Source organism: Trypanosoma theileri (assembly GCF_002087225.1).
Source record: "Trypanosoma theileri isolate Edinburgh chromosome Unknown TM35_Tth_18_V1, whole genome shotgun sequence".
NCBI classification, from domain to species: domain Eukaryota; phylum Euglenozoa; class Kinetoplastea; order Trypanosomatida; family Trypanosomatidae; genus Trypanosoma; species Trypanosoma theileri.
This window is the reverse complement of record NW_021639860.1, coordinates 75,486-95,748: the sequence shown is the minus strand read 5'-3', so window position 1 is coordinate 95,748 and position 20,263 is coordinate 75,486. Positions and strand designations below refer to the sequence as shown.

At 40.8% G+C, this 20,263-nt stretch overlaps 6 protein-coding genes across 6 annotated transcripts; all 6 read right to left on the bottom strand.

Annotated features, from left to right (window-relative positions):
* Positions 1-1,586: 1,586 nt before the first annotated feature.
* TM35_000181340 (sensory box protein) lies at positions 1,587-6,290 on the bottom strand (the record flags this gene model as incomplete). The annotated part of the gene is made up of 1 exon (XM_029026447.1): positions 1,587-6,290. One exon carries the CDS (start codon positions 6,288-6,290, stop codon positions 1,587-1,589), a length of 4,704 nt encoding a protein of 1,567 aa, XP_028882143.1.
* Positions 6,291-7,436: 1,146 nt separating this feature from the next.
* Positions 7,437-8,003, bottom strand: TM35_000181330 (ribonucleoprotein p18, mitochondrial precursor; the record flags this gene model as incomplete). Its single annotated transcript, XM_029026446.1, has 1 exon — positions 7,437-8,003. The coding sequence occupies one exon, from the start codon at positions 8,001-8,003 to the stop codon at positions 7,437-7,439; it is 567 nt and encodes a 188-aa protein (XP_028882142.1).
* A 1,207-nt stretch (positions 8,004-9,210) lies between these two features.
* Positions 9,211-9,777, bottom strand: TM35_000181320 (ribonucleoprotein p18, mitochondrial precursor; the record flags this gene model as incomplete). Its single annotated transcript, XM_029026445.1, has 1 exon — positions 9,211-9,777. The coding sequence occupies one exon, from the start codon at positions 9,775-9,777 to the stop codon at positions 9,211-9,213; it is 567 nt and encodes a 188-aa protein (XP_028882141.1).
* A 971-nt stretch (positions 9,778-10,748) lies between these two features.
* On the bottom strand, positions 10,749-11,525 carry TM35_000181310 (replication Factor A 28 kDa subunit; the record flags this gene model as incomplete). Its single annotated transcript, XM_029026444.1, has 1 exon — positions 10,749-11,525. The coding sequence occupies one exon, from the start codon at positions 11,523-11,525 to the stop codon at positions 10,749-10,751; it is 777 nt and encodes a 258-aa protein (XP_028882140.1).
* An 898-nt stretch (positions 11,526-12,423) lies between these two features.
* On the bottom strand, positions 12,424-13,845 carry TM35_000181300 (uncharacterized protein; the record flags this gene model as incomplete). The annotated part of the gene is made up of 1 exon (XM_029026443.1): positions 12,424-13,845. The coding sequence occupies one exon, from the start codon at positions 13,843-13,845 to the stop codon at positions 12,424-12,426; it is 1,422 nt and encodes a 473-aa protein (XP_028882139.1).
* Positions 13,846-14,533: 688 nt separating this feature from the next.
* TM35_000181290 (uncharacterized protein) lies at positions 14,534-20,086 on the bottom strand (the record flags this gene model as incomplete). Its single annotated transcript, XM_029026442.1, has 1 exon — positions 14,534-20,086. One exon carries the CDS (start codon positions 20,084-20,086, stop codon positions 14,534-14,536), a length of 5,553 nt encoding a protein of 1,850 aa, XP_028882138.1.
* Between the last annotated feature and the right edge of the window lie 177 nt (positions 20,087-20,263).

Here is a 20,263-nt window from a genome sequence, read left to right as displayed (position 1 = left end):
TGGGAAAGAAAAAGAAGAAGACTTGACACCTTCACTCACTACATCCCATCTCTCTTTCTCTGTAAGAGATAAAAGTAGAGACAAACAAACAACCTCAGACTCAATTCATTTGGTGCTATGGGTAACCAATCTACACAAATAATACACCCCATATATATATATATGTTTCCCTTTCTCTCAAATTCATGGGCCTCATCTAAGCGACCATTCCCCATGCAAGTTTCTACGTGATAAAAATAAATAAATAAACGAAGAAAGCGATTGGAACTGTAGCCAAAAAGAAAGAAAAAAAAAAAAAAAAACACCTGACGAGATACCGAGTCATATAAACCAGATAGGGACGTTGAGTTTTTCTCTTAATACAGAGAAAGGCGATTCACTCACAAGAGGATATAGCACCCTAAGTAAAAAAAGAAATATTTGAGGGAGATGTTGAGTCAAAATGCAAAAAAAAAAAAAAAATCAGCTGTGTTTTCTTCAGCTCCACACACACGTTACTCAAAAGTAAAAGAGCAACCGAATAGGCGTTTTTATTTTTCTTTTCTTCTCCGCCTTTATTTTTATTTGTATGTTTTATATTATTTATATACTACTACCACCACCAGAGGGTGTCTTTAACACCTCAACTCACCAGTCTGCAATGGCACCAGTAAAAATAAAAACATACATACACGAAAAATAACAAGTAAAGAAAAAAGGAAATAAAAGAAAAAACAAGAGTTTTGCTCTTTTCATATCTCATTAACATATATATATATATATATATATACACTTGAGAAGGATGTAAAAGGAAGTAAATAAACAAACAAACAGACAACAGCAGTGACATATTCTGTTTACAAAATAAAAAATGCCCTATATCTGGGGATACCTAACGCCTGAGAAAATAAAAATAGAAGTAAAAAAAAAAAAAAAAAAAAACGTTTTGATGGTATTTTTGTTATTTTTTTTTTTTTCTTATTCTCGCCACTTATTCTGTTAAAACCTAAATAGAGCAACCAACATGGGAGACAAACTGAAAGCAATTTATATGAGAATAATAAAATAATAATAATAATAATAATAATAATAATAATAATAATGCGATATTTATCATTCCAGTAATACCACAAAAATATGAAAAGCAAATTAAATACACACACTTTTGTATAAAAGAAACAAGAGTTCTGTATGTATGTATGTATAAGAATGTGCTCAATTTGCATGTGTTTGCGCAAGAGTTTAATCAAATAATAATCCATATAACCCTGGTATCAATCTTCGTGTTATTCCAAACACTGATCTTTGCCCCATTAATTTTTTAAAAAAAAGTTCAGCAAAAATAATCAACGAAAATAATAAAATTAAAAATATATATTCAAAAATAAAAGAAAAATACACTCATCAAGCTAATTTCTTTTGTTTTGTTTTTTCCGTTACAAAGATAATTGGAGAAAGGACAAAAGAAATCTGGAAGCAGTTCTATAATATTATCTCCCTATTTCATCAGCTTCCTTTTGTCTTTTCACACATCTATACATCCAATATATATATATAAGAGGTTATTGCCAATCATTTCATTTCCCTCTTTCCTCTCTCCCCTCTGTTCACTGCGGTGTGGGGAGGAGCGCAAACATATGCTGCACACCGCTGCCCCGCACACGCCAAGCCCCTCGAGAGATAATCTGCACACTCTCTTCACTAAAGTCCATACGAGTGTTGTGGACATCTGGCTGAGAATCCCACTGTGTGGGAGACGCACACACTTCTCTCTCTACTCCCTTCTTCTCTCGCAATTCCGCAATGCGGGCGAAGGTGTGATTTACACCCACAAATCCATGCGGTGCGGCCTTCAACAAAGTGGCGCAGTCCCGCACCGCAGGTCCACACAACTCCAGAGACGGACAGTAGGAACTTGGCAGAAGACCGTAGGCGTGACCCACAGAAGCAACACTAGTGATACTTCTATCCATATTTCCTCCTGTTGTTTTCGCTGTGGTGCTATTTAGATCCACTACTTCTGGTGGTGAAAACTCTTCCAAGAATTCTTTTTCTTGTGCTTTCTGCATTACACTTACAATACACAAGGCCGCCTCCTGTACCACTAACTCCTGCATATATGGTGGATAACTGCTATCATCATCTAGAGGACCCGCAAACTGCCAAGTACCTTCAGAGATAAACATCTTTGTCACTAGACGGTTGAGAGCCACATTGTCTTCAATGTACTTTTGCTGTAAAATATAATCCACGCCTTCCTCTATCATGCGTTTACGAATCTTTTCTTTAAGTACTATAGCGTGATGGGCATTGCATTCGCAGAGAATATTATCCAATTTACAACTAATACCTTCAAGGAAGTTAAAGAGAGTTACAATATCTTTCATAAGGAATGAAGTTTCTGTGGATTCATCAATACGCAGACGGCACACACACAGTTCTGTGTGCGGTTGAACATACACCATATCATCCGGTACTTGTTTTAAACACATAGCCATCGCCACATCCTTCACATGAGGTGGGAGTAAACCACTCCAATGATATTGATTTTCTTTTTTTTCTTCCTCTTGTTTTTGTTGAATCACAGCCATCTTGCTATCCATACACTGTGATTTATTGTACATATATCGTTTAAACTGCTTTCGCATCAATCTCGAACGCTGAAAAACGGTAATAGTGAGAGCAACCGTCAGTACAGGGAAGATCAGTGAAAACAATGTGAAATCAAGACTCACAAAAACGTGGTAGAGGGAAGTAAACACAGGAATCAATCCAACGACGGTAAGAGCGCAGGCAGTCGCACTCCAATTACTAAAGATAAGATGTATGGGTAGTACCGCAAAAACAAAGATGTACTCAAACGTGATACTTGCAGAACTACAAGGTGCATGCAGCAAGAATGCCACCATTAAAAAAATATCCACAATCAAAAGAAGAGACGAAAGAATATTCAAGGCACAATGTCTACAAAACCAGAATACTAAAGGTCGAATCATCGTACATATCACGCCAACCACGCCCAACACAAACCCTGCTCTTTTCCATTCTCTCTCTTTAACATCTACTTTTATGCGGATTTCCATACCCAATTCCATATCCTCCGAAGAGGACGCACGAACAGAGATGAATGCACTACATACATAGATGAAGAGGAAACATATCGTCTGAAAGAGATGACCTGTGAGCTTAGGCATCGTATCATAGTGATGCGTAAATTGCCTAAAAGCAATCATAGCAGCAGTACTTTCGTCTATATTGCCATTCTCCATATGTATCCCTTCACACCCACATAATAGTTGACGCCGTAAACGATGAATGAATTCACGAATAAAAAAATTTCTCGTTTCTTCCTCAACTGGATCTACTCTATCATCATTATCAGGAAGTGTAGGGATAGCATTTCCTCCATTGACCTCAAGAAGAACATCTGAAAAGGGAACAACTGTAGGTTCCGTATGATCTGAAAATGACGACTTCTTTTGAAATTCTGGTTCTCCAATTGTGGGAGATTGTATTATGGGAGAAGCGAGATCTGCTGTTTTGCATCGATCTTTACACTTTTCTTCATGTTGATTCACAGACAATGGATTCACGTGATATTCTGCCTTTTCCTTTACGTCTATCCCTTCTCTCAGCAGCGTACTATCATCCGTGATGTGAGACCGCATAAAACGGCGTAGACCCGTAGGTGCAGCTGCGTGTCTAGCTTCTATGTTTTTGTTTGTCCGCTCAAGTAAATGAAGACTATCTGCTGGAACGTACTGCGGCACACACGGTGCTTCCCTTGTGCATCTTCTTCGAAACGAAGAGGACTGTACAGTAGTGTGAAAACCTGCTAACTTCTGCAAATGATTATCCATTTCACGAGACCCCCACAAACCCGAGAGACTGCCACCACCACCACCACCACCACCACTATTATTATTATTATTATTATTATTATTATTATTATTATTATTATTATTAGCAACAGCAACATTTGAAAAGCCTAAACCTTCTCTTGGGCCAAGTGTAGAATTATGTGCGATGTTTGGATTCTGTGTAATGCGATAGCAGAGAATGGATTCGGAGTTCTTGCCTGGTCGAGTAATGCTACTACACGGCGTATCTGCAAAGATGCCACCATACATGCGTTTGGCATCTGCTGTGCAGACGACAGCGTCTGGTGGGGCATGACATTTGAGAACATCCAGTACGGCGTGGGCCTCACCGCTAATAATAGTGGCCACCGGAGCAATCCTAGTAGTGGCATCGGCATCCTTGTCATTGCAGTGATGCGTGTAGACTGTTGTAATGGGACCATGATGAACACACACCCGCACCCTCAGTGAGGTACAATCCCCATCATTTAATACTTCCCCTTCTCCTCCTCGTTCTTTTTTTTCTTTTTCTTGCCGTTGTTTCAGCATGGCATTCATCTTTCTTGTGGTATCCAGCATCTCAAGAGCGGCTTTCATAACGGACACACACCCCTTCTGTGGATTAGACGCGTTGTGTTCACCCACTGCGAATATATAATGAGCGCCGGTGTGTCGCAACTTCTGCAATTTTAATGCCCGCACGGTCTCATCAAAGGCCGTGTAAAGTGCAATCATGCAATTCACAACATGATACGGCAGTTGTGTGCAACTCCACACCGCAAAGTCACACACCTCCACAATGGCTAACGTCCCAGCGGCGGTCGTCACAAAGGAGGGAGTTCGGCGTAGACTACACTGTGAACTCAATCTTCCACTTTCTTGTCGGTGTCGTGCCTGCCGCTGCCGTTGTGAAAGCCGATCGGCATGTGCGTGAAATAAAGTGGAGTCGCGAAACAAACATCGCAGTCTACGCTCTGTCACTAGTACCTGCACAATACACATCACACAAATCAATGTCAGCATAGTGGGAGGAAAAAAAGAACTTGATAGTATTCCCCAAAAGAGAATTTTGGTATAAAACTGATAGGCAAACTTATAGAATAGCGTGGACGCGATGATTGGAACGGCAAAGATGGCACGACAGCGAAGAATGGTAGCGGAAACGACTGGTGTGAATAAGAACAGAGCAGAAATACTCTCAAAACATATGTTCTCTTCCGAAAGCCTTTGCCTGAAGTGGTAGACAGTGAAACGAAAACAGGTGATAACAACTGTAAAAGGGGTTATAGATGTTACGGCGGATAGAAAAAGGGAGAGAACACATCCTATTTCATAGAAGGAACGTTCAGCAAATAGTTGATGATGCTTTTTATTCAACTTTTGCTTCTTCTTTATTTTTTTTCTACACAGATGGTTATATATCAGCCAAATAGTTGAAATACCGCCAATCACCAATTCCCCTATACCAACAACAAAAACCAAATCATTAGACCAAGTGGCCAAATGTGGTGGTGAAAAGACCAGTGTAATGATAAACGCCACACCAATAGCCGTAGACATGAGAGCTAACATTGGAAACATATTATCATACATAAACTCACGAAAAAGATCCTCCGTTACAGGATGACGGAAAATGTATCCCAAGCAAGTGGTAGAAAAAAACTTCGAAGCCTCTTTATCAGTACAGGAAGCAAGTTTATGAATGAAGAGGGAATATTCCGTATTATCTTTGGAATGGAACATATCCGAGTCTAGTCCATTAGAGGTTCCCATATCCGAGGGTTTCTTTATATCTTTTTTCGTACACTTTGTAGAGTTTCCACGCCACGAACCACATCCCTCATTCACAGTGTTTGCATTATCACCACCTTGAATCTGGTTTTCTTCTTTGGAATCCATTTCACGAGATGGAGTATGTGGGATATGAACACTGTGACTTGGTCGGGTTTCGGTTGGGTCTGAAGTAAAATAGGCATAAGCCACATTACCCAATAAAATATCCTCTACTTGATTAGAGTTGTGTGGGACTTGATTAAACAAACGTCGGGCATCATTCAATGGAGAAACGGAACCAAAACTTCTGCCACCTTCAAGAAGTCTTAATTGATAATCTTTCCAAGACTTGTCTGACTCCTCTGCGTGAGTCTGGAAAGGTGATATACGCTTTTGCACGGGTTCATCTATAGAGACCCTCTCTGCAGTATCAAACACAGTATGTGGTGTCCCTTTACACTCTAGTTCTACATTCCCAGCGTCACTACAGTTATTACCCTCTTCACAAACACCAGTGAGAACAGGAGAAGGAGAGTCACATTTTTGTAATTTTCTTTCAGATAAACAGGGACTGTCATTACGTACTTCTACAGTGTAGGGCGTTGCGGAAGCCGCCGACGAGATGGAATCCAATGGTTGAGTCCCAGAGGCGTTGCGTGACTTTTTCTCACTGCTCATATGCGAATACACAAATATACACACACGGAATTGGAAGGTGAAATACAAAGAGGATTTCCGTTCCTTGGCTTTTTTCCCAATAATTCTCTCCCCTCACTCCTCTCTTTACTTTCACACACAAAGAAAAAGTAAAAATGAAAGAAAGAGAGAGAAAAAAAATATATCTTTCTCTTCTTTCAACTATATATACCCTTTTACCCTAATTGATGTATGTATTTATGTAAGTGTAGTTATAATTCACTCTATGGTTAAGAGAGTGCGCCAAAGACCCCCAACCACAGGAGTGAAAGAACAAAATAAAGAGGAACACCAACAACAAATATTGGCAAACCTCTTATAACACTGTTGCAGTGGAAATCAAAGAAAAATAAAAAGATGAAGAAAAAGGAAAGAAATTATTATGGAGAGTAATGGTTTTGTTTATATTTTCAATGCGGTACAGTTGGATGGTGAGTCCAAGAAGAAAAAACAACAACCACCAAAAAGAGCAAAAAAAGATAATTGTGAAACAAAAAGATAATGAGATGTTCAACATATATATATATATATATATATACTTCGTTTTTTTTTTTTTCTTCTCTCCTCCTTTCTCTGTATCTGTGCAACAAAAGTATATGCATACCCCTATCACGTTGATCCATTTCATTTTATTTCTTTTCTTTCACCTTGTTTCTTTCTTTTTTTTCACGTTTCCCACGTCCCTCATGTTTTCTTTCCTTTCTTCTTTTCATTTTCATTCCTCTCAATTGCGGTGGGTTCCATGGGTCTCGAGAAGTTGCGGCAGAGAACAAAGTCCAGGGAGAAGGAAACATCACGAACAACATCAACAGCCATATAACAGTGATCATTTCATTAGCAAAATATGTATATTTCATACTACTATTACTACTGCTATTACTAAGAAAGAGACTGCCTTTCCCACTGCCGCTGCCATTCTCCAGTACTTCTCCACCCCGACCACCATTATTTTTCTCCTAACGCTACACAAGACGAGATTACTACCTCCTAACAGACACATCTATACAGACCATATATACATGTATATATGCACATCTATACAAGTCCTCCACAATGCGTCTCTGACATTTTTTCTCTCTCTCTCTCTCACACACACTTCCCCTCCTCCTCTTCTTCTTCTTAACTCCTCTACTCAATCTTGATATCGAAGAGACCAACCTGCTTGGCGAGATGGCTGGGGTGTTCCTTGCCGTCTGCCTTTGCCTTCTCGGCGTTGGCCTCGTTCTGCTTCACAAGATCGGCGGGGCACGACTTGAACTCCGCCTCCATCACCCGCTGGATGCAGTAGCCAAGGCGGAACTGGCCGCTCTTCACACACTCACGCATCACCCACGTCCACGACTCCTCGTTTGGCTTCATCTTGTTACGGTGGTTCATCTCCTCCAGCAGATCCATCATGGCGCAGAACTTGCTCTCATTCTCCACGGGATGCTCCTGCTTGGATGGGGCTTCAAAGATGCGCTGAAGTGCGGCATTGTACGTGGCGATATCAGGAGGGCAGTTGCTCACATTCATGTTCACAAGCACCTCACCGGCCTCATCGTAGTACTTGCACTTCTTGATCTTCTCAATCCACGGGGCTGTGTTGGTGTCCACCTCGTAGCCAAACAGGTCGTACTTCTTCGCAGCGCTGGTCGCCGCAAAGCGGGCAGCAACGGCGGCGGTGCAAACAAACTGGCTACTGACGCGGCGCATTACAAGTGCGATATCTCAGCTGGCTGCTCCTTTGAATCGTACAGAATGCGGAAAAAAAGAAAAAAAAAGAAGAAAAGGAGTAAAAGAAAAATTAAAAAAAACATATATATATATCACTACAAAAACAAACCAGGAATCCATTCCAAAGTATAAAATGGATCCAGAGGCAATTTCTACACATAACATTACCTCGAAAGTAAAGAAAAAAAAAAAAGCCAACAATACAGAACCTCCTCAAAACTGATATTCTCTCTTCCTCCTTTTCTTTTCACTTACTCTGATTCAACTGTCCCTGAAGACTCTTCTTTCCCGCTTGTATAGAACTAGAGAGAAAAGAGAGTCTATCACCACGGGACAATGAAATCCGTCGAACAATCCTAGTTGAGGCAGATAGAGCATCATCACTACTAAGTATTAATATATATATATAAAAGCACATACAAGCACTTTCCCCACACCTTCTGAAAATCATCCTTCTCCCCTCTCTGACTAATTATCGTCTAATGCTTGATTCTCGACTACTCTCTTTTTTTTTTGTATCGTATTGTCATTTTTATTTTTTTTTTCTTACTTTCTTACTTCTCACATGTAGCCTTTTTTTATTTTCTTTTTGCGGCAAATATCACACCAAAAAAAAAAAAAACAGGAAAAGAAAAAAAGAACCACACCTTCTCGCCCTGGTCCACCCTCAACCATATTTTTTTTTCTTTTCTGTTACTTCTCCTCTTCATGTCACCTCCTCGATACAACTTACGAGTGTGTGTTCATGCGTTTATCAAGACAATGACTCAAAAGAATCATCCTACTACGACCAATATGCCGTTAGGGAAAATCTACTTATCGGCTCTCTGTACTTTGAAATGACGGCAACACGAAATAGTGTCACCCCATTCCCCTTTATCAGAAACACAGAAAAAGGGAGAGAAAGAGAGATAAACAAGTAAATATATATATATATATATATACTGTATTCCTGAGATGTATTAGAACAGTATATTTCGGCAGCATCACTACAAAATAGCCTCCCCTTTTCGCTAGAGCGATACACGGTAATCTCACAATCTCCACAAACACACACATACAAAAAAAAAAAAAGAGATTAAATCCGCACGTGGAACTTTTCCACGATTAAATCTCTAACATTTTTTCTCTCTCTCTCACACACACACACACACTTCCCCTCCTCCTCTTCTTCTTCTTAACTCCTCTACTCAATCTTGATATCGAAGAGACCAACCTGCTTGGCGAGATGGCTGGGGTGTTCCTTGCCGTCTGCCTTTGCCTTCTCGGCGTTGGCCTCGTTCTGCTTCACAAGATCGGCGGGGCACGACTTGAACTCCGCCTCCATCACCCGCTGGATGCAGTAGCCAAGGCGGAACTGGCCGCTCTTCACACACTCACGCATCACCCACGTCCACGACTCCTCGTTTGGCTTCATCTTGTTACGGTGGTTCATCTCCTCCAGCAGATCCATCATGGCGCAGAACTTGCTCTCATTCTCCACGGGATGCTCCTGCTTGGATGGGGCTTCAAAGATGCGCTGAAGTGCGGCATTGTACGTGGCGATATCAGGAGGGCAGTTGCTCACATTCATGTTCACAAGCACCTCACCGGCCTCATCGTAGTACTTGCACTTCTTGATCTTCTCAATCCACGGGGCTGTGTTGGTGTCCACCTCGTAGCCAAACAGGTCGTACTTCTTCGCAGCGCTGGTCGCCGCAAAGCGGGCAGCAACGGCGGCGGTGCAAACAAACTGGCTACTGACGCGGCGCATTGTAGGGTTGAAATTAGTATGAATATAAAAATATAATTTTAAATGAGAAGGAAAAATAAGACAATAGGCGAAATAGTACTCCTTTTACTATCTAGTTACTAAAAAGAAAAAAAAAAGAAGTGTAGAAAAAGAAAGAAATCAGGTTTTTTTTTTTTTATTAATATTATTCGTATGGACTCTTCTGCCTGTCACCACCCCACACAGCAGAGAGGCCCCTTCTTTTTTTTTTTTTCCTTTTTTGGTAGTTTAGTCATTCTGAAGAGACAACATAGTCTTTCTGTTGCACAATTCAGAGAGAATAGCATAGTGTTGCAAGGGTCTGTTATCACCACTTGATCAATGTATATATGATTGAGAAACTAAACAATCTCTCTTTGTGCTCTCTTTTCTTTTCTCGTCTTTCCCATGACTTTCCCTTCAATTTCTTTTTTTTTCTTTTCGCTCTTCCTCTGTATCTCTGTTCTGTCCATTTGCATGCATGCATATTACAATGTTTACCTTTAACGTTAGGCAGAAGTATCAAGTAAGTACTGATCTGCATCATGCATTACCTACTCCACCCTTCTTTCTCATCTCTCTCTCTCTCTCTCCAAATATATATTTTTCTTTTTTTTTGCATGAAAGCAAATTGGAGGGAAAAAAGAAATAAAATAAAAAAGATGGATAAATGACAGACCCATTCACGTACCTCTTCTATTGGTTACTGTATGAATATATGTGTATATATAAATGTATGTATGTATGTATGTATGTATGTATGTAAGAGATAGATAGATAGATACAGGGAGGGAGAGATGAGAGCTATTCAATTTGTGGATATGTCTCTTATTTATTCTTCTCTCTTTTTTTTTTTCTCCCTCTCTTACCCTTCTATTGGTCTCTCGCTACTGTAGTTTCCTTCCTTTCAACAACACCATCACCATGTCCCCTGAGCTTCTTATCCCATGACATTATCATCTCCGCTTTTTCACTTACACATTAAACCGGTTGTCGTGTGTTTGGTAGACACTTCCCTCCGCTGCCAGGCTCCGCAGCGCCGCGCGGACGTCGCTACCACTAAACCCGTATTTCTTTGCTACGGCGGTGAGTTCATCCATTGAGAGTCCCTCATCTCCCCTTGCATTTTGTTTAATAGCGTTCAGCAACACCGTTGTGGCGTACACTTTAGTATCCCCACCGGGGAGTATATTCTGTCCACCGACTGCACTTGCCGTATTACTCACTGCTGGCGTCGCTGCCTCTGTCTTTGCATGCCGATTACCCTGTGTGAGGCGCAGGTGTGTGAGAATGGCATCCAAATAGTGATAGTTCAGTTCATTGCAGTCCGAGACCAGCCGCACCGTGCCGGTGACGATGATGGCATCCTGCCACACCTTCACAGTGCCGCCTGCCCGCACAAAACACTGCAGCGGCAGCGGCGCCTCCTCGTGCTCGGCCGTCATCCACTGCCGCACCACAACAATGCCGGTGCCGTCGCTGATGCGGTAGCCGTAGTGCTTCGCGGTCACGGCGCCAGCGACGCGGCCGGTGGAGTCGTCCTCGTACCCAACAACACGGCCGACCACCGCCGCCTGCGTGATCTCGCGGCCGTCGACGACCATCACGCCGTCGCCCACACGCTGCGCGCCCAGCAGTTGTTTGATCGTCACGGGGCGGATCGGGTGCGCACGCCGCTGCGGCTGATTTCCACTACCCGCAGCCCCCGCAGCGTTACCTTGGGTACCGAATCCGTGGTCGCTCAAGTTCATTCCCTTTCTTTTCTGAGATGCGTTGCACCTTTTATTTGGTTAACAGAGAATGGGGAAGAACACACACACACACGGAAAGAAATCAAAAAAAAAGAGAGTAGAGATTCATCCAAGTGAATGAAAGAGAGGGAAAAAAACAAAAAAAAATGGAAAAGAGTCCATATACGACAAAACAACAAAAACACCAAAAGAAAACAAATAAACATTGCTTTGGGAAACAGCACTCTCATCACATGACATCAAAGATAACTCTTAGTAAAGTAAAAAAAAGATAATGCATTTTTTTTTCTTCTCTCCCTTTCCTTCTACGTAACGAAACTGCTTGCTGTAACCTCTATTTATTTACTGCAACTAATTGTATGTAAAAGTATATACTAGAAATCACACATTATATGAATAAACAATCACATATATATATATATATATATATATATATACGTATACATATATACATACATATATATATACCTTCAGTACTAGCAAGCCAGGAATCCTTATCGCAGAAAAAAAAAGGTCTTTTTTTTCTTATTTGCCCTCTAATGAAATTGTAATTCTGTACATCTAATTTCGGTTGTAAATTCTTTTCAAGCTTTTTTTTTTCCTACTCTTTACCATTTCTGAGTTTTTTTTTTTCTTTTTGGATACGGGTTGGATGAGTAGGGGGAGAAATTAACTGATTCCAGAGACATCCAATCATACACGGAAGATACAAACAGACACAAACATTGCCACCAAAAAGAAAGCAAGTCGCACGAAGAGGTATATAGAATAATGATATAAATAACATATATATATATATATATATACCAAGAAACATCAACAACAACAGGTAAATCACACACCACAGATGCTCACAAAACAGAGAATAATATATATATATATAAAACGTCCTGGGGGACTAGATGGCTGGACATCTATACAAATACGGTAAACCTTGTGTACGTTCCTTTGAGCGTTGCATCTCCACCAGTACCCGCTGCGAACCCGCATCGCCACCACTTGTTCCACCTGTCTCAAGTCCAGTTGCATCTGGGTGTACGTTCACCACACGTGGCTCTGTATCAAGACCTTTACTACCACCAATGGAGGGTTTTTGCATAGCCAACGTTGCATCAGTGCCATCAAGTACACAACGCTGCAGAACACGTGCAAGGCTGAACTTTGTATGAATCTTCTGCATAGATTTAGAAGAAGCGAGAATTCGTTCGGCCAATTGTAGAGTATCGCGGAAAATAGCCCGACGCAGTACACCACCAATACTTTTTGATCCATCCCATTCTTTTGTGTGTCCTGCAGCAATATGGGGAGCTGCTTTCCTTGCTGCAGCGGCAGTGCTAATAACAGGTTGATAATCCCCACCTTCACGACGTTCTCGTTCATTCCTTGCGATACCACTTCCTCCTACCGCTTCCATTCCTTCATAGTCTTCTCCATCTTCTGTATCACCAGCGACAGATTCATTTGCCGCTCGTTCTAGCGCTTCTTTACTCCAGTTATTCTCTCGTGCAATCTCCTCTACTCGTTCTCGCATAATTGCCAAAGCCCCTGCCACCTCATAGTCGTCAATAAACTTATCATAATCAAGATTTTTGGCAAACTCAAGCAAATCGTCGGTAGCTGCAAGTTCATCCTCTAGAGCCTCATCCTCTGTTAGGGCCCACTTTGGCTTCTTCTTCTTTTTCTTCTTGGCAGCATCCTTTTTCTTTGCTTCATCATCTGCAAAAGAAACAACACGTCCTGTATCGGCCATTCCTTCTGGCTTCGACTGCTGTGGGTATTGTATCTCTTCCCTGAGAATAGTCTTGGCTGTTTCTTCTCCACGAGGTGATAGAGCAACCACCTCAGCACGTTTTTGTGCTTGTTGTTGACGAATTTGCTCAGCCCTTCGTGCGAGTTCAATCTCCCGCTGTATCTCCTCATCCTTCATTTTTCGCACCTGTTCGGCGAAACTACGTAGCCAACGCTTATGACGCGTTAACACTGTACACGCATTAGCGCGTCGTGTTCTGTAGTTTTCTAACCGCATGCGATGATTGCGTTCCATTGTGGCCCGCTCCTCTGCAGATGGACCGAGTCCTGCTGGTGTTTCAACGCTGCCGGCAGGGACGAAGGCGGGGGCGACTTCTCCGCCTGCGGTGACGAGTCGTGCGGTGCCGGCCGGTCCCCCGCGGAGTTGCGATGAGGGGCCGTACGGGAGATTTGCCGGTCTGGCGCTGAGAAGAATGCCTTTGTAGTTCTCGAGGGAAATGCCTGGCGCCTGTCCGGTGCGGTCGTACATGGCCGGCGCCTGGCTGAGCATCACATCTTTATAACTCTCCATCGCCCTTGGTAGAGATAGGTGTATATATTCTACTCACTGGATAAAGGGACTGAGAGGGAGGAGAGGTTGAGTTTTTTTTTTTTTTTTGTTAGTCTTCTACTGTTCCAGGTAATACGCACTTTACTGTTTTGTTTTGTTTTCTTTCTTTCTTTTTCTTTTTCTAGTGCGTATATGTATATATGTATATATAAGTGTGCCGGAGATTTACCTTTCTCTGTGTAGTCTTTTTTTCCTTTTGTGATTTTTCACTTCGTGTAAGGAAGTGGCAAAAACAAAAAAAAAAAAGAGGGAAACTAAACAGCGAAAAAGAAAAAAAAAATACTACGACTAAAAACTAATTATAGATAGATAGATAAATAAAAAAAATAAAATAAAAAAGAAAAAGAGACAGTGTTTAAGAAGAAAAGAGAAATAAATACATTTCAAAGAATATATATATATATATTCCTGAGAAAATGAGAAGAGTAAAAAAATTTCTTGACCAATAAATTGTGTATATCTTTTCATAATGCAAAAAAAAAAAAAGATACCACATGTAAAGAGAAATTATTTGTTTCATTTTCTGTACATTCATTACATAACGTTCCTCCTCTTTTATTTCTTTCTCTATCTCTATGGAACGTGAGAGATTTTGCGAAATAAAATTAAGTTGCGGCTGTCCCTATCACTACTATCACTTTTGATTCCATCAAATAAATGAAGTAGATCTTGGTCTAGTGATGGTTTCGGCCATTTGAGAACTGGTAGTTCCTTCTCCATCAACGAGTCGTTTATTTCGCATTATATCCATTACATTCTCTGTGAAAGGAATTCTTGTCAGACGTGGTGTTATCTGTTGTCCCCAATGTGTGGCACATAGAAGTGGTAATGATAACGCCGTGCGTTTCTCAATTTCCAGCAATAGTGTGAGTTCTGCCTCTAAAGGAAGCATTCCATCATCTTCATAGTCATCATCATCTTCGATATCCTTATTATTCTTATAGCTACTGCCATTTTTTGTTTCTTCCAAAAAGACCGCACTTTGTAGATCCTGCGGTTGTTTAGGAAATGCATGAGCCAAACCCTTTGCACAAGGACCACGTAGAATCTCTTCACCCGCACGTTGAAAGAAAAACAATGCCTCTTCAACAGATAAAGTAAACTCAAAAGCCATTAAAGGACCATCTGCTGCCATTATATAATGACCTGTTGTCTCCAATGATACGGTTGGTGTTGCCGGTGCTGTTGTTATTATTTCTGCTGGTGGTGTTGGTGGTGTGGCCGCACCTGCTCGATTGGATTGATGTGAATGACTTAATTTTTTGGTTCGTACAGTATTTAAAGCTGCCAATAAATGGAAGTAACGCTCCGCCGTGGCTTGAGCACCTTTTGTAGCGGCCACAGCATACAATACATCCGGAAGAAATGGTACACAACGTGAACATAATTCTCCATTTACAAATCCAAAACAAACGGTGAGAATACGCAGCATATACCGTTGAATAAATGCCGCATAACTTAAACGTGAAGGATCATCAAAGAATGTCCACCACTTAATACGTTTCCATGCCTTCATAGAGATTGAATCAAAGCCTGGTATATCACCTGGTCCTTGTTCCCGTAGTACAGGTGGAACAGACCGTATCATGGTTCGTAATTCCATTGTAGAAGGTTCCTGAAATGTACCTGTTTGCATGACATCTGTGAAAGAACCAGAGGAATCATCAAAATATAATCGTTGAAGAATAGCACTAATAAAGAACTCACGTAAATGAAGTAAGGATGTTCTAATCCTATAATTCACTACTACATCTCGAAATGTAGATACGGAAGAATCCATTCTTGATACAGAAGTATTAAACCGTTGTTTTGGAATTTCTTGCTCTTGAGATTGCACCGCAGCATGAAACATTTGAGAAGCTATACGTTCCGTTACAAATGTCATTTTTGTATTTCCAACTCCATTTTGATGTTTAAACCATGGTTGTATGAAATTTGTACACATTTTACCTTTTTCTTCCATTTCTTTAGTTTGTTGTTGTCTTATATTGGATGGGAAGGGTAAGGTGACACCAAGTCGTGCGGCGACATTATGTAAACGAGGTGGTAGAAACTTCCAGAGAGCATTCAATTGGACCTGCATCATACAATGAATAAACTCTTCCTCATCAAGTACAGACTTTTGATAAATGGAAAAGTTTTGTAGAATCACTTCAAATTCTGTCTCTCGCCAACAATCCCGCACCTCATCTGAAGAAAGATCCAGTGCTGGAGCTAAAGTAGAAAGGAGTTGTAATGCCAAAGAAGGTGGAGGTGCCCCACCTACCTGTTCCACCAATTCAGGTGGTGAGAAGATATCTACAATATTGGTTGGTCTACACTCCACTGGGAAAGTCCCATTAGGCGAAATAGCAAGTGCAGTTACATACATAGAGTCAATCCAGCGTGCCGCACACACACCTGCAATTGTACAACATCTTCGTAAGGCTCGAATAGCAGCTACCGCTCTTCCCATGGTAACAGATATGGTAGAAGTATTACAATCACAAATTCCACGTTTTTCATCTATAGGTGAAAAGGCAAAAAGATGTTCTAATAGGATTCTTGTAACAGGTGAAGCCATTGCTTCTAAACTCTCAGAATCTTCTACACCAAATTCCTTACAAACATTTTTTACAAACTTACGGAAACAATCCAAGGCTGTTTCATGTACACGAGAAGCATAAGACCATAATGTTCGTTGAAATCCTTGAAAAGATGCCGCCTCACCATCTAGCTGTTCCACCATAGATTGCACTTCAGCAAAACTGAGTCGGGGTACAGAATCCAAAAAGAGTTGCATTGCAGATTCAGAGGTAAGAGACATTTTTTGCGCAGACATCATATCTTCACTTGCGGCTTCAGTAAATGGTGATCCAGGTGCACCGACCCTTTCCATTTCATTATTTCCATGAGATATGGAAACAATATGACCACGAGCCCATAAACATAATCTTCCCAACGCCCTCCCTAAAGATGTTAGGGTAACATTTAATACACAATATAAAAATAACGCACACGTAGCAGTTAATCTAGACATTCCTTCTACTTGAAGTCCATAAAGTGATTCACGTGAGTCATTATAGTTTTTGTCTACTGAAATAAAATGTACTGTGCGGCTAAAAAATTCTCCATTACTACCACTTATGGGAGCAGGAATATTACCTGAACGTTGTGCTGTTGTTGTTGTTGTTGTTGCTGTCGCTGTTCCTATTGCGGCGGTTATTGTTGTTGTTGTTGTTGTTGTTGTTGTTGTCCAGAGAGATGGTGGGAATACATTAGATGACATAAACCATAATAAGTCTGTTGAAAAGGTACGAAATATTCGATACATTTCTGTTTCAATTAATACAGCATTTTCAATGGCCACTTCACTCTCTTTACCACCTGTAGAGTGTGTTACCCCAGTGGAGCTCTGAGACATGACTGTAGGTGTTAAGGAGAGAACCGTTGATGTAGACTCATTCCAACGATTTTGAAAACGTTGTTGAAGTTCCACCAAACGCATAAGTGTTGCAGAAGGAAAACGATAATCGCTTAATCTTAACGGGGATACCAACTGCCCAGAAACAAGACTCTCATGACTTATAATTCCCCGATTCGCAGGGTTTAAGAGATTTTTCAAAACATTAATAAGAATTTCCACAGGGTTTATTGTATCTGAAGCTGAACTGATATTCTCTTTACGTCTAAAGAAGAGAACTTTTGGAAATGTTAATGGAGGAGGAGTAGCAGCGGCGGCAGCTATAGCGTTTATAGCTGCAAGATCGCTTGCCTTGCGGATTACCGTTGATCGTGAACGTTTTTTAAATCTTTCTACATTTGGTTTTTCGATATCAGGTTCACTTGGTATATGTATCTTAGCAATATTACTACACCACGTTTTCAAAACTCTTCGCATTTTTCGATCTTGATGTATGAGTTCATGACGTAGTCTATTCATAGACCAATCGGCAAAGGATTCCACTCCCCCTTCTTCACCTGATGTGGTAGTAGACGTCTTTGCAGATCTTTGATCGGAAGAATACATGCAAGGATTTTGATTCGCCATTCGCATTCGTCTGTAACGTGAAGGGACATCACATTGAAGAAAAACTCCAAGAAGACATAAAGGTGGATAAACACGATTACGTTGGGGTTCATTCTCTTCTTCATTCGTAGGCATAGAAGTTCGAATAGCACCTTTTTTTCCTGTGGATAATAATGTACTTCTTGGACTTTTTTTGCGTGCTACTCCACTAGATGCCTCTTGCGAAGTAGATGTTTTTTGTCCAGACTTTCCTTTTGAGGAACCTTGAGGTGAAGCTGCGGTTAGTAGTACGGGTGGTGGTGTTTGCATATCTTCCCCTAATTCTTTGAGTTTAAGCATTCTATTTATTTCCTGTTCTGCACCTTCTATAGCCACTAAAAGTTTTTGTTGTAATATACGCCAAAAATTTTCAGATTCCGGAAAGTTTACTAACAGTAATGTACGCATTGCCTCTGTTGCTCCTGTGGAAGCCTCTGCAGTCTCTGTCTCACTACGCATGACAAGTTGTAGATTGTTTACATAAACTGTGATAAGTTCCTTTACGAGTGCATCCGTTAAGGCTTCAATATACTGTTTAGATTCTGTGATATCTTCTACCTGTTGTTTACCATCTCTGGTCCGACCACTAGCGTAGGAGATGGTTGTATTCCATTTTATTTTTGTCCCTGCCGGGGAGTAACTACCACTACCGCCGCCAGCCCCACCGCCACTACTCGTCGTCGCCCCAAGACCACCAGAGCCTTGTCCAGATGTCCCTCCTGTTGGGATTCGAGTTAACATAAATGGCGTGAGTACACGATAGGGAATATTATTATCAACTAAATTATTCCCTGACTCACTAACACCTTTTGCAGTTTCGGTTGGTGTAGAAACACTCCACTGTCGTTTCTGGGATGTGGCTGTTGTTGTATCGTGGTTTCCATCATTACTGGCAATATCTACAAGGGCCTTTAATCCACTCAAATCATCACCATACACAAAACAACCAACAGGAGGTAAACGATGTAACCATCCTGGTGCTACTTCTTCAGGACACTGAGAATCTTGTTGACGTCGTACTTTATCTAATTCAGATCGAAGTTTCATTTCTTCATTATTTTTTATTAAACGAGTAGCTTCTATTATACTAGATGAAATATGAGCTTTTTCATATTTATATTGCATAGCAGAAACACGTTCAATAATATTTTCAGCAGTTATAGTATTCTCTTCTTTATTCCCATTTTCTCGAGTATTTTCGGCAGATTCTCCTTTTATTGTTTGATCTGTTCCTGTATTAGAAGCGAAAAAAGCGTCTTCTTTTTGATTTACTATATTCTTATAGTTAGGATCACATAAATCACGTAGTGAGCTTGTAGTAAGGAAATCACTCATTGGTCTTAAAGTGGTTTGTGGAAATACAAACTCATTCACCCATGTTTGCCATTGAGTTACACTAAGATCTTGTGGAACCCGCCGTACTGGAAGTCCGGTTTCACTACTAATAATATACATTCCATCTGCTACTCGCATGGCTACTTCTACCAGACCAACAGCAATGGTATAACAATAGTCTACGGCTGCATTAACCTTTGATATATGCTTTAATGTTTCTGACTCTTCAGTACCTAATAAAACCAATTGTGATGGAACATATGAAGAAGCTGTAGTATTTTTCATCATTTGATATACTCGTTCTCGTAAAGCCTCTTTCTTTTGAATCTCTTCTGCTCTAAATAATTGTCCACCAACTTTTTGAATACGTTTTGCATTAGCTTCTTTAGCTAAACGTGTTTCCCTTTCAAGTAAATGCCCTGCCGTTTCAATTACATCTCGTAATGCATTTTCCTTCTTAACAACAGTGAGCATAGACTCATTCTCACGTTTCTGCTCTTCTGCTGCAAATTGACGATATTCTTTTTCGTGTCGTAGTCTAGTTGCCTCATCTTTTGCCTTCTTAATAGATGCAAGATACGCCTGTGTGTCTTTTGTCAGTACACTCCCACCCGTAGAGGCGGCGGTTGCTGTTGTTGTGGTTGCCGTTGCCGTTGTGGGAGCAGCGCCGCTTTCCTCACGGAGTCCAAGGCGTCGGAGATTCTCCTCCATCTCATTAAGGGCCGCAAACGTCTCTTCAGGTGTTTCTTCATTATGATGATGATGATGATGTCGTTGTTGTTGGTGTTGTTGCAACGCCCTCTTGTACTTACGAGGCATTAGCAAATACTACAGGTACTCTCTTTCAACTGTTTCTCTCTGCGTATGTTTGGGATGATGTTATGCCCTGTATCCACTTTTTCTTTGTTTTTTTTTTTTTTTTTTTTCCTCCCTGTTGAATACAGCAACATGAACAAAAGAGAAAAAACGGATAATAGATATATATATATATATATA